The sequence below is a fragment of the Crocodylus siamensis genome, chromosome 5, assembly GCF_052110815.1.
Source record: "Crocodylus siamensis isolate JL-2025a chromosome 5, ASM5211081v1, whole genome shotgun sequence".
In the NCBI taxonomy this organism is placed as follows: domain Eukaryota; kingdom Metazoa; phylum Chordata; order Crocodylia; family Crocodylidae; genus Crocodylus; species Crocodylus siamensis.
The window spans coordinates 97,396,178-97,410,490 of NC_143399.1; the positions used below are offsets into that span (position 1 = coordinate 97,396,178).

General features: G+C 46.0%; 1 protein-coding gene across 1 annotated transcript in view; it reads right to left on the bottom strand.

Moving 5' to 3' along the window:
* LOC149864426 (unconventional myosin-X-like) overlaps positions 1–14,313 on the bottom strand; it is a 136,521-nt gene that overhangs the window by 8,157 nt on the left and 114,051 nt on the right. The window contains exon 5 of the mRNA XM_090049904.1: positions 3,162–3,349. Coding sequence (XP_089906030.1) covers positions 3,162–3,349 — 188 coding nt within the window. The remainder of the gene's footprint in view (positions 1–3,161; positions 3,350–14,313) is intronic.

Consider the following 14,313-nt stretch of genomic DNA (forward strand, 5'->3'; position numbering starts at 1 on the left):
TACAATGAAGCCTTATTGGCTGCTGCCAAAGCCTCCACCAGCTTCTTCTCCCCCACCTCACCCCGATGTCTGTGGGCAGTCCCTGCTCCCCAGTCAACACCCCTCCTCTCCTGCAACACAGATGTCTGTGGGAGGTCCCTGCTCACTGCTGTCGACACAGGTGGCCCCTGCTTGCCGATGCTGACACTGACGCTGGCATCTGCAAGCGGTCCCCACTTGCCACCATGGTGCCTCCCCCAGTCTCAGGAGGCACCAGTCATTCATGCAATGATACCTGTGCATGGGTGGAAAGAAGCCAGTCATAAATTTGAAACTCTAACAATGGTTTGTCTGTACATAAAAGGCAAAGTGCTCAGGAGATGAAATCTATTCCAGGACCTGCCATTGGGCCTGCTGGACAACCTTGGTGAAGTAACTTTGCCATTCAGTGTTTTAAGAGGTAATAAGTGGCATTGTCATTTTTTGTAAAGTATGCTGAAAACTGCTTTAAGAGCAAGGTATTGTTATTTTTACTGAGCACTCCTCCAAAGGCTTTGTGCACAAAGTGTTTCCACATGCCCTGATTAGGGCTCCAGGGACAAATCTAGTTTCAAACATTTTGTTGACACTTCACTTGATAATAACTGTACAACTGATTAGACACACAAAGTGCAAAAGTGGAGAGAGCAAGTATGCTCTCCGTCAGAAAAAATGAATGCATCAGCACAAAGAAGCCAACATAGAGCACTGGCAAAGACAAAATACTGTTCAGGAGTCAGTTGAACAAACACGTTAACCAAGTTTATCATTCATAATATTATGAGGACAATAATCTTCAAACTGCTAACATGGTTGACTGACAATGCTTCCCCTGTATCTGTCATCAAACCAGTTGCTGTTGTTGTGATAGGTCACATATGTAGGTCATTCTTCACCAGCTCTTTTCTGGAGCCAAATAATTATCGTGAAAAATTAACAGAGTTTTCTACTGCCTCTTGTGTCTGTAAGCTAGATGCATCTGATGGAGTGTAGGATTTCGTCCGACACCCATGTCTTTCTGGCAAAGTCCCTTCCCTACTGCTTGGTATGCCAGGGTGCTGTAGCAACTGCTCATATTTACTTGATCCTTTCACCAGAGCTGTGATTGCCACTCATAATGAAAGCCAGCCTTTGTTTCTGTGACATATGTTGAAAAGTGCCTCTTGTCCTAACACACAACAGCATAAAGCAGAACTGAAAGTCACACCAGGGGCTGCCAGGCAGGCACCAGAAGTGGTGTCACATCCCAGTCATCAAGTGTAAATAGGCAGTAGGTCAGAAGCCTCCTGACATCATGCCATAAGAATATGACTCCACTTGGTTTCTGAGGCAGTGACTGATCTTTTTGTATTTTATTGGTCTATGAAATGCCATCTGGACTCAGCTTTACATAATCATTATACATAGTCAAAAAAGCAACTCTGCTTCTATGCTGTCACTAAACAGCATTTGTGAAGATGGTGGAAAGGCACTGGTAGGTAAGAGCTTGTTAGTGTCATTTAAGGGGCAATGTCATCAAACCTGTTTCACATTTCAATAATAGTAAAGTTCTGGGCTATATGTGGATGCTCATTCTGTTCAAGTTAAACCACAAGAGTCAGTGCCCTCTAAAGTTGGGAAAACCCTACTGTCTTGATTGGGGTGATGCTGTAGAGCAGCTCTTAGCCAGTCACTTCCTTTCAAGGCTCAGCCAGACCCCTGACAACTGTCAAACCCCATAAAGGGAGCAAGAGTGGATGAACATTTAAACCATTCTCCTCCTCCCCTCCTCGCAGAAATGGCACCTTTTTGTTTCCAGAGATTTCAGTCCAACTCTGAGTTATTTTATCTATCTGAACTTTCCCTCCATGCATTACTCAGGCAGTTCTCTTTCAAAACAGTAATACTGAATCCATTCCTAGGGCCTGTCAGGAAATATGGAACCATTTGTTTGTATTTATCAATACTGTTAAAAAAAACAGGTGGAAGCTATTTCAAATGAGTTGAGAGCATTAAGCATTAAGCCATCTGTTTTAAAACTCTGTATCCCAACAGTTCTTGTTAACTGGCAAAAGTTATGGTATCATGCTCAGAGGACAAGGATGCGGAGCAAGAGTCCTGGGTTTCCTCCCCCACCACAAAACTGCACTGGCAGCAGATAATTCTGGATAAATCCTAAATTCTAAGTTCTCTCTGCCCCCACTTCTTCATATCCAATTTGGGTAAACTTTATTGATATAATGAGGCTGTTATGTGGAACTAATTAATTGATCAGGATTCAGTCGGAAATCCAGCTGTGCAGAGGATGCAAGGTAGAAGGCAATCCTGTGCTGCTGTTGCTGCCGCCCCCTCCCCACCCCGCCCTACATAAGCTTCCTACATCATCAGATCCTGTACAGGGTGAAAAACAGCAGATCCCAGGCAGCTATCCCCCATCCTGGCACTAGGTATTCAGGGCACAAAACAGGCAAAGTAAGCATCAGCCAGCACAGTTCACATAGGAGGAAGGAAGCTGCATCAAGAGAGAAGCTGGCTCATTTAACTTCTTCCCCTCATCAAGGGGGAAAAAGAGACGGAGCCCCGACCAAGGACTACTGAAGCACAAACTGTTTTTTGTGCAAATGAGATTCTGAATCCCAGCACAGAGCAGACCAAACAGGAAACTATTAAATCTTTGTTAAACCAAAGCATCAATAAAAAGAATGAGGTAAATCAATTGCGCTGCTTATTAAATGTCCAACTCATTGGATGGCTATTTTTACCATTAGTATGATTGCTGTTTACAGGCTCCCTGCAGGTCCTTTTGTGACAGATGCAGTTTTCAAAAGTATTGAAGATGAATTATCAAAATTGCCTGTCTGGACAGGCAGAAGCCAGGGGAAGAAGCGAAGCATTTGAAGTAAAGAGAGGAGAACAGCCAAAAGTGTGGAAAACTTGGATATTTTTTCATTAAATGACTGCAAAGAGAGTCTTGTCTTTCAAAGACTGCTCGCGATCATACAAACTGCCCTAGAACCGAGGATTAATGAGGTTAAAGGAAAAGCCTCAGAACATACTTTAATTTAGTCCACTCCCTCCCCCAGCCAGTTTCAAGTATTTGTTCCCAAATTACCTTCAAAAGCTTGGCAGGAAGAGCAGGGGTAATTAAAGCAATAGCCACTTACCTGATAAGAATACACTGGTTGTCATGACGTTTCCATAGGCAGCGGTAACACTCATTAGCAACAGCAAAGATATGAGGGGAAATCTCCCCCAGATGGTGCCTGCTGTACTGCTCCACAGTGGTACGGTCATACAATCCTGGAATGGTCTTGTAGGGGTTCACAGAGGCAACAATGGAGCCAATATATGTCTGCAAATACAGTAGGATTAAGTGACTCATTGTATACATGCTGGGGACCAGGAACAAGCTCTTTTGGGCAAGAAAGAAGTTGGCCATTTGCTTGGAAAAGCCTTGCATCCTGTGGGTGTCATTAAAACCAAGTGTCCAGAATTTTTTTTTTGTGCTTTGCGCTGACCTTGCATGCCAGGCCTCAAACAAAGGCAGTACTCTGTTAAACAGTTCTACCTGCACCAAGCTTTTGGTGTTAACTCTCACTATGCAGCTGGATTTGGTCTAGGTTAGCATCATCTTGAACTGCATAGCCACGCCAGTGAATGTGGATGAAAGTTCACTTTACATGGTTCCCAGGGGCTGAAAATGTCATGTTAAAATACATGTGTGGTTTCCTAGCGAAGTAGCAGAATTCTGTTGTACTATCCACAGCACCAAAAAGCTCCCACTGCACATGAGAACACATGCATCTCAGGCCACTATGTGCTAGCACTCTTAAGACAATGCAGGGAGACCTAAAGGAAGGAGCATAAAAACATAAAGCAGGGCCACATCACATTGATTGTGCAATCTGCTCATTAATTGTGCAATGAATTTAGACATGCTACACATGCAAAGCAACTGTCACAATAAAAATGGCCAACCAGCCACAAGGATGCTCCTTGAAAAATGTAGAACATTTTGTAGCTGATTTCTATCAAGCTTTAATTTCAATGTGTGGCACATCACAGACAGGGTGACGCTCTTTGACCAGGTCCTCCAGCATCCCAGAGTAGACTGCTCTGTCTCCCTACTTCATTTCTGCAAGGAGACTCATGCTAAACTCTGCTGTCCCAGGGTTCTTAGCAAATGGGTGGTCAACCTGCAGCACATAAGCCACATGGGGAGGCTCTGTTGTGGCACATATTGGACTGAGGAGGAAAAGAGCAGTACAGGGGCAGATAAGGCTGGGAGGAGAAAGCAGAGCATTGCACCACACAGGGAGCACAGGTTAGGAAGCCAAAAGCTGAGCAGCAGATCAGGCAAGGAAAAGGGAACAAGTGACACTTAAGGAGAGTGTGGAGCTGATTTGTGGCACCCTGCCAAAAAGTTGGCCCCATTGCCTTACAGGATTTGTCACAACTCAGCCCCTCCTCCCTTTCCCCAATCAGCCTTTATAGCTGCTTCTTTAAGGAGCCACTAGACAGGGGTGGGTAAAATACAGTTTGCAGGCAGCATTTGGCCCACCAACACATTTTGTGCAGCCCATGGCTTCATGCTGTCAGGGAGAGACACAGGGGAAAGCCCAGGCCATAGCGCACGCAGCCAGTCCCTCTGCCCCCAGGTGCGCAGTGGGGGTGGAGCGGTGCAGTGGTTGGACTCCATGAGTGTCATAGCAGTGCAGTTCCAGCCCCTTCCCCTCCATGCTCGCTGACGCACACGTGCAGCAGTGGCCAGCAATTTGCCAGGCTCTGGACACTGGTGCAGCCACTTGTAGTCTTGCGGCTGCCTGCTACAAGCAGTCCAGGCTCTGGGCAGACAGGCAGCCACAAGCCTGCAAGCAGCTGCACTAGGGTCCAGAATACTAGGTGCGCCTCACGGTGGATGGGGGTAGGGGAGGAACTGGCCCCTTTCCTGCTGCAGACCAGGCACTGGTCGCATGTGCAGGAGCAGCACAGACCTTGCCAAGACCTGCCAGCCCTCGCCCCACCTCGGCATAAGAGGGACAAGGGCCACAGCCAAGGTCTGTGCTACCCCGTGGATCCTGGCTCAGTGCAGTAAGCCATGCCGCATCCCCAGGGCCAAGGCTCAGGCCCAGTATGTAGCTTCCTTGGCTACCGCATGGATGAGCTCTCCGGGGACAGGAGACATGAATGGGGGTAGTGGGGTCCAAGACTACCCTGCCAGAACCCTGCTGTATGGGGCCACTGTACTTGCATAGCTTGCCTTGCACTTTGCAGCCAGGCACAGCAGAATGGGGTCAGGGATGTGCCCCCTTTGCCCCACTCCTGGGACCAGCCTGGGACTCTGGACCCTGGTGTAGCTGCTTGCAACCTCACAGCTGCCTGCCACCTGGCTCAGGCTCTGGGCAGCTACTGCCTCCCATGGAGCCCAGGCTGCTTGTAGCATGGCTTGCAGCAATAATTAAAGCTGCAGTGAGATTTAGTAATGTGCCCCTGCCCCCAATTTGAAGTGCAGGGACGCCAATACATGAGACATGGAGACTGGCTGGAAGGCACTAATTAGCATGCTCCAGCAGATTCGACTGACATGTTTTAATTGCAGTGCGTCAGAGCAGCTACCTTGCACATATATAAACAACCAGAGTGTCCAGCAAGTGTGGCATCCCAGGAGATAGTCTGGGTGAAGCAGCAGGAACTTCCTGATATGGCAGGATAGCAACAAGATTCAGATCCAGACCTTCACAATAGCAGTAGCACAGCAACAACAGAAAAGTGTGTGCATGTACATGCACGCGCACGCTGCAGGCAAGTCAACAGGAAGTACTCCTGAACATTACGTACCCAACTAGCCATACACCTAATCCCCAATACCACCACTTGCTTCTTCTTGTCCTGTAGGAATCCCCCGACTTGGGGGAGTATCCTCAGAGGACACTATGACATCAGCTGGACTGCAGGTCTCATTTCAGGAATCATTTATCTGCTTCCCAGCTTAATGTCCTTCATCCCTGTGTCTCCTATCCTCCTCAAAAAGCATCGAGGCCGCTGCAGTAGGGACAGGACTCCTCTACAAAGTCCCCAGAAGCATTCAGCTACTCTTCTACTCTCTCCCTCTCTCACTGTAACCTATTTTCTATTTCAGTAAGTAGACTCTTCAAATACAACAGAGTCAAGCTGGATAGGATCATTTCATCCCAAGCAAAGACTTCTTTTCTGAGAATGTATGCTCAGCCGGTGTTCTGAAGATTGCACATTGCAACTGTGATTCCAAGTCCATCCTGGTGGCCAGCAGGTTTTAAAATCAGATGTAATAGGATACATTCTGGTTCTCTAAGGAGCTGGTGCAATTCAAAGCATTATTTGGCTCAGGACGCTTGAGCTTTGCTGATTCACTCCAAGGCCTTTCTTCCATTCAGCAAAGTATACAGGGATGAAAAAACTAAACAGTTCCTGCCTGCTGCCTTCCCAGTCCAGCAATGTACATCCCCCCAAGAGTGTCATCTTAAATGCTTCCCTTCCTTTCAGCTTCCCTGTCTGACAAGATGTTAAAAACTGATGACATTTGCTTAGCTTCGCTTTTCCAGCGTCTGATCTGTACTTCAGTAAATTCTCTTGCTTCTACTTCCTTCCCCACGTGGTATACACATCTCTAACCTATCACCACCTGGTCACTCCTTAATACTTGGTCTTGTTTCTCATGGTTCTTTTGCTGTCCTAACCCCTACCTCATCAATATGTCTGCTTCACATTTACAATCAGATCCAATATAAGCAGATGCTTTATAAGCTGATGCGAGGACAGCTTTATTATTATTAAGGGAACATTATTCTCCATCATCACCTTTGTATGTTGTATATGTATGTACCTATGTTTGTTTTACAAAAATTCTCACGCTGTGGAACAATCATTAGGGTTCCTGTAAAGTTTGGAAGGAAAACAATCCAAACATAACATCACTGATCACATGAAAACACAGAGATAATCCACTCTGTTTTTTATGGGCATTCCCTTAAGGATTCTGGAATGATCTCCAAGTAACAGCATCCTGCACAGAACTCTACCTAGGGTGATATAGATTCCAGAGCTGGTTGGGCTAGGGAAGCCTGTAGTGAGTGAATGCCATGGGGACATGGTCAGTTAGGCCAAATGCTAAGCACCTCAGGCATTTATACATAAACTTTTTTGTCTCACAATGCACCAGATATCAACTGCTTTGGAGCAGGCTCGAAGTAAAGCACCTCTGATGTGTTTTAGTTCAGAAGTGTACCTTCGCCATTTTCTCAATGCTGACATGCATTTAGCTGCTTATAAGTATGTGTAAAAATGCCCCTAGTTCTTTATCTCATTATTGAGTCTTAAGTGTTTGAGTTAAGGTGACCTCAGGAACCTGGGACAAAATATCCCATTGATACCAATTTCAGTTAGATGGATTATAAACATTCACTTTTGTAACAGAGCAGAATAACATGACCATCCTGGTCATCTACGGACAAACCACTTGCTTTTTTCTCCAGTGGTTTCTATTATTAGTGCAATGACTTCAGAAATGGGAAGATTTTATTACATTTATTACATTACTTGTTTGCTATTTCTTGTTCCAAATAATGCAAGAGAAAAAAGGTCAAGAGAAGCCTGCTTCTGCACCATCTTTCTTAAGAATATGAAACAGCCTTTTGCATGGTATAGGGGAATTTTTTTTTTTTATACTTCAATTTCTGAGCTACATAAAACCTTTGATCAAAGTTAATCTTTACTATCACTATAAGAAAAATCTCCTGTCAGAAAAACAGTGGCCAGCACACTCTGGGGGATAACACATGCCCCAACATTAATGCAGTGAACCACAAAGAACAACACGGAGGAAGATTTATCAGATTAGGCGACAATGGCAGGTAAGGCACATGACCCCTGAAAGCCAGCCCAAAGCACCTTACAAACTATATGCTCAGTAATTCTCTCTTTGAATTTCTTCTTCAGTTTCTTTAAACCTCAAGAACACAACTTCCAATCAAGCAGACCCTAGGTTCCAAAAGCGCTGCTGTCTTGCCACTTGCATATTCATTTTCTTTTGTGTAAAGCAAACTGGCATGAACTGCTATCAAATTGTAATGCTAGCATTTCTACCCACGTTCCACAAACAAGATTGATTAAACAGAATAAAAGAATGAAAACTCAGGCCTACAAAAATAAACTACTGTTTTTCTCCCAAACCACTGCTAATGAAAGCCCAAACCAGAGGTGGGCAAAATATGGCCTATGGGCCGCATCCAGCCTACTAGGCCATTCTATCCAGCCCGTGGGGCTCCTAAAAATTTAGAAAATATTTATCTGCTCCTGGCTGCCCGTCAAAGATGACAGGAGACAGAGGCAGTAGGACCTAGGGGGAGCCTCAGCAGGACTGGGCAGCCCAGCCTTGTCCCATCCCCAGCCATTTCCCTGCCTTCCTGCCCCTGCACCACCTGACTTCTGGGAGCATGGGGCCTATTGGTACCAGGGGGAAGGGGGGAAGAGAGAGAGTGTGGTGGGGGAGGGACTCTGTGTGTGTATGTGTTCGCAAGGTGAGTCCCACACACACCCCACCATACACATGCACCCACACCCCCCTCGCACTGCCATACGTTTAGACCTGACACCCCCTCACACATCCTAGCCACCCTCCCCACCACACACAACCCCCCACAAACCCCATACCCACCCACACCCCACATCCACACACACATGCTTTCTTACCCCCACATCAACAACCATACCTTCCCCCACACCTCACATACCCACACCCTCCCCCACAAACCTATGCCTACTCTCCACAATATACAAGGGTAAGATCTCCTCTATGTACACTACACACACACACACAAACTAGGACAAAAATATTTTCTGAAATCAAATTAATGAATGTTTTAGATATTTGCTTTTTAGAATATAATTTGGTATTTTTCTGGTTTCGCTGAAAGGAGTACTTCCAAGGGGCAACGGGAGGGACTTCTGGTGGCAAAGGTCAGGGGGCCGAACACCCAATCACAAGATGGTCACCAGGGAGTGGGGCACCTGTCAAGGGGTGGGGCTACCCATTTGGCCCTCAACAGCTTGCCTAAACTGGGTAAGTGGCCCTCCGCCTGAAATAACTGCCTGCCCCGGCCTAAACTACCTACCTGTCCTCATTAAACACAGGAACAGCCACACTAGATTAGCCCGGTAGTGAAATCTGCCTGGTAATCTGTCTCAATAGCAGCCAGGATCCAACAGATGTACTTAGGGGTACTGCTAGGATGAGGAACATACAGCTCTGGGGTGTTCCATGCAGAGAAGTTTATTCACATCCAAGGCAGTGAGGAGCTGGCTCATTCATTTAAGCCTGACAGTTTATATCCCTATTTTCAGCCTATGTAATTGTGGATATTTTCATTAACTGCAAAAAAGGTAGTGTATTTAAAAAAGACTTAAGCTCTTGTGCCTTGGTATTCTGTAGCAATGAGTTTGGGTGGCTACTGATGTACTATTGAAAAAAAACATCAGTTTCAGGTTATCTTTCTAGTTCATTAAGTATCTCTTATTCTTGGAGACGAAAGACATACTACTTTTCATTAAAGCCACAGTAGTTACAAAGCCAAAGCAGGACAGAGGTCCAATATGTTATAGGAAATGTTGCTCTTGTATGCTGGGTAAAACCTCTCTCATATCCCTCATTCAAAGACTATTTGCAAAAACAAGTTGTACGTGCCTGGTACCCAGATTGGGACTACTTTCCAGCCCAGATGGAGGATACGGAGCAAATCATAAGAATAATCAGAATTTCCTCATTTGGTAGCAAAATTGTCCATTTTGTGAAAGCGAAAACAAATTTGTGAATAAGCATCTGCGCACAAAAACCAGAATTGTTTTTTATGGTATAGGTTTTACACCAAAAATATATCCCTACTGACCCTCATTTGTACTATAAATTGAAGCAGTTAGCATCAGAAATGCATGTCCTAGAGATGAACTATTAAACTGCCCCATTGTGCTAACACTATGAAGGAACGGCTCAGACAGGGCCATTCAGAAGGAAATGAGTTCACATAAAAGTGTATCATTTCCACTATACTGAAAACAGCGTGGATTCCATTATCTGTTGCTGTCACCCTGCAACTGCTATTCTGATTTAAAATTAAAAGTTACTTCCTTTGGTAAGGACACTCACAGGGAAAAAGTAAGGGCAGCTTTTACATTTGCCAGTGGAATGACAGGCAGATTTCTAAAGATTTCACTTTCTTTAAAAGGTTAAAAAAATATTTAAAAAGGAATAAAATGAACATTTTCCACCCTCCCGACTCCACCATAAGCCAAAGTTACTTCACCAGTAGTAAGACCTTAGACAGGGAAACTCACTAGTTTGTACCTACTACACGACCAAAGCAAAAATTTAGTCACACCCACACTAACTGCTGAAAGTCATTTTTGAGGGCAAAAGTAAAGTCCAAAATCAAAACTATCACCTCATGATCACAGTTGGGAATCTACTGGATATTTTAATTTATGACATGAAACAGCCAGCGAGTTATTTTAAGCAGCCCAGGTCCTAACAGGCTCTTTTTAGTACTAGAGCCATATATTAAATAAATAAATAAATAAATACATTAGAGTATTAAAGAAAGGGAGCTACCTTTTAAAAATATCTTGCAAGAGAAAAAATAGCCTGGTGCCCCAACACATTTTGTCCTCATTTTCTTTATAACACAAAACAGGACAATTATAGAATCATAGAAAATTAGGGTTGGAAGGGACCTCAGGAGATCACATCTAGTCCAATCCCCTGCTCAAAGCAGGACCATCCCCAACTACATCATCCTAGCCAAGGCTTTGTCTAGCCAGGTCTTAAAAATCTCCAAGGATGGAGATTCTACAACCTCTCTGGGTAACCTGTTCCAGAGAATGAGGCATTCTTTTTCTTTTTAGGAGACTTTTTATATAAAAAATTCAGATCCTGTCAAGTCAAGCTGACATTATGATGACCAGAATAGTTCAATCAGGGCAGCACTAGACTGAGGAAACTGAAAAGGTAACTAAGAAAGGAAGGGTTTTAGTTAAACATTTAAGCCACTTTTCAGCTTTGTTTCATTTTCTTACCGCTCCTCTTGAAGTTCACTAACATGCTGGGAGGGGGAGCAAGCATCAGCTGTCCTATCCTTCCTGGAGCTTGCCATAAAACTGCTTTATACCACCAAGATTCTCCATGTGCTGCACACACTGCACATACCTCTTGCTGTTGTCTATATCCCCCTGCCTTCTTCTGTTTTAGGGACTGGCACACATTTATCCAAATCCACAAACACTTTGTAAAATGCCCCCCACCCCATTATTAGATTCTAGACATGAAAAATCTATAAATTTGCTGTAATCTTCCAGGTCTAGAATCTAATTTTTGGAAAGTCTTCTTAAATTCACTGCCCCCTCCACCTGCAGTGGTACAAACTCAGGAGGGAGCAGGGAGACAAATAGCTTGATCTCTACCCATTACCACCTGCCACCCCCACCACTTGAACCCTCTGCTGCCTGCTTGCTCCTCATGCCGCAACTCTGTCACCCCAGCCTTATCTTCAGGAAGCACAGAGTACAAGCTACCTCCAGCCTCTGCTCAACCACGCAGCACCTGTTGCAGCAGTGGCAGCTTTGCTCTGGCCCTAGAGTTGGAGCTAGAGCTTCCACCTCTGCCACTGCCACTACCACCACCATGTGACTGGGCTGGGGCTGAAGGCAACTCATGCTCCCTGCCTATGGCTGAAGCAGGGCCCCAGCCAAAGCCAGAGCTTCAAGGGGCAGCTGGTGGGGAACAAAGGCAGAAGAAAAGGAACAGAGACTGCAGGGGGGTGGGGGGGGGAAAGGGAGAGGGGGCAAAAGCTGCAGCTCCAACTCCAGCTTCAGGCCTGGAGTTGGAGCCACTGCCGCCACCTGAGTGGAGTACAAGAGGGGTTTACCCCCATGTTGAATGGGGGGAACAAATAGTCTTGGATTTGAGTAAACATAGTAGCAATTCTCCCTCCCTCATGTCAGAGTCTGTGGTCCCCTGATAAGGTGTCCCACCAATTCACGTTACCTCACTCCCCTTTGGCTCTTCTCTCATCCAACACCAGGGTCCTACCCCATACCACTCCTCCCCCACCTTTGCAGAAACCTTTCCAATTTTCTTTCCCATACCAGAGTCCTTGTCTTGCCGCATTCCCTGTATATCCCTCCATTTCTCCCCTCCCCTGCCTGCCAGGGGTTCAATATGCCTTCCTATTCCCCATTTCCCACCCATGCCAGTCTTCATCTCCTCCATCCCAGATGTTCTACACAAGGTCCCACTTGCTCCCTTCCCCCATGCCTCCCTGCCACTGTCACAGGATTTTCTCCCTTTCTTTCCCTTTCAGGGGGTTGACTTGTTTAACTAACATGTGAGAAGACATTTGGTAAGTAATCAATGACATAGTTTAAACAGGACTGCATAAAAGAGAACAGTGGAACATTAGACCTCTCTTCAATCTTCCAAATCCCCTCACAGAACCTCAAAAATGTCAGCTTTGGCATAACTATGTCAGCAGAGTTAAAACTGCTAACAGATTGGACCTTTTCACACCCTAACCCACGTAGCTAAGCCAGCAAAACTTTGTAGAGTAGACCAAACCAAAGACAAGAAGCTCAACAATCAAGCATGTCAGCATAAAAAGAGAGACAACATAGGGCTGTATTTTGGCATGTCTGATTTTGTTTTGTTTTTTTGGAACCATCTGTTTTTTAGAAGCAGAACAATAATTGATGTTCTCAATCATGCCAGTAGCTTGATTTATCCATGATGTGGAAAACATGTCCTTTATTTCAGCTTGTCTCATGCTAATTTGCACGGGACTGAGTCCAGTACTTGCCCTAAAATTGTAAGCTAAATGTTTGGAGGCCAAACTTCTTTCTTAAAAGCCATAGTTTAGAACATCAGTTTGATTATAACCTTAGGAAATGTCATACCTTGTAATCATGCTTATGGGAAGGTTCAATGCAGGCCTTGCCATCTGCACTGTGTCCAACACATTTCCAATGTTCCATAAAAATGTAAAATGAAGCTCTTTCACTTTTTTCAAAAAGTCTGCTGTTAAAATGCATCTTAGTTTTGCTTTTTTTTCCACAGGGCCTAGCCAAGAACTGATGGCAATACAGGCAGAGTCATGTGTACTTTCACACACAGGAATACCACAAATCTCCAGGAGGCAGAAATATGACTAAAGAATCTGTCATCAAATGAAAGAAGATGAATTCGCTAACCACACAAAGAACTAAATGAAGGACACTTAACTTTCCCAGAATCCTTCTTCAAGCTCAACTGTTCCAGGATTTATGGGCTGGGTTCTCTGATGTGCTGTAGGCATCTGCTCCACCTGGGCTAGGGACAGACGTTCAAAAAGCCAGAGCCTGAACTGATTCAATATTAGTCTAACCTGGCCAGATTGAAACAATTTGCAAGCGAAGAGATATTCAGGAAATGCAGGAACATGCCTGTAGTGGCTCAGGCCAGAAACCTGGGGGCACTAGAGCATGCCCTTGGCTGCAGGGAAACTGTAGGGGGATGGAGGGAGGCGGCAGTGAAAAGCCCGGGTACTAGCCTGGAGTGAACTGGCCAGGCCCCCTCCCTGTCCCACTGGCATGGACCCAAACTGGGGTCTCCCTGGTGCTTCCCCCTCGCAGCAGCAGTGGCAGGGGTGAGGGTACAGCCAGATGCTGGCTGGCATGGCCCCCTGAGATAGAGGGGACCAGGAGGGGATTTATTCCCCCCTCTGCCCCTGGGGGACCATAGCCAGGGTCTGCCAGCCCTGACCGCCACCATCGGCGATTATTCTCTGTGGGGGGCGAGTGGCAGATTAAGCTCCCTCCCTGCCCCCTCCACCAGATGTCTGAGGGAGTGGGGAAATAACTCCCCTCCCTGTCCCCTCATCTAAGGAGATCATACCGGCTGTCCTCCTGACACTTGAGCAATGAGGAGGCAGGGACCATGATGGGGGGCAGCACCCCCTACCATGGGGTCCGGGCGGCACAAGTCTCTTCCAGGAGGAGAGGAAGGGAAGGGGGTGCGCTGTAGGTAGGGCAGTAAGAGCTGCCACAGTCTGTGTGGGATGAACAGTGGCACTGGGCCTCACAGGGGTGGCCATAGCCCCCCAAACCCTCCCTAACACTGCCAGTGCTCACCCCACGCAGTCTGTGGCAGCTTTGACCACCCCACCCACAGCATAGCCCCCCCTGCCAGGAAGAGGCTTGCACTACCCAGGACACCATGACAGGGGGTGGTGTCCCCATAAAGGGCCCTGCCCCCTCACT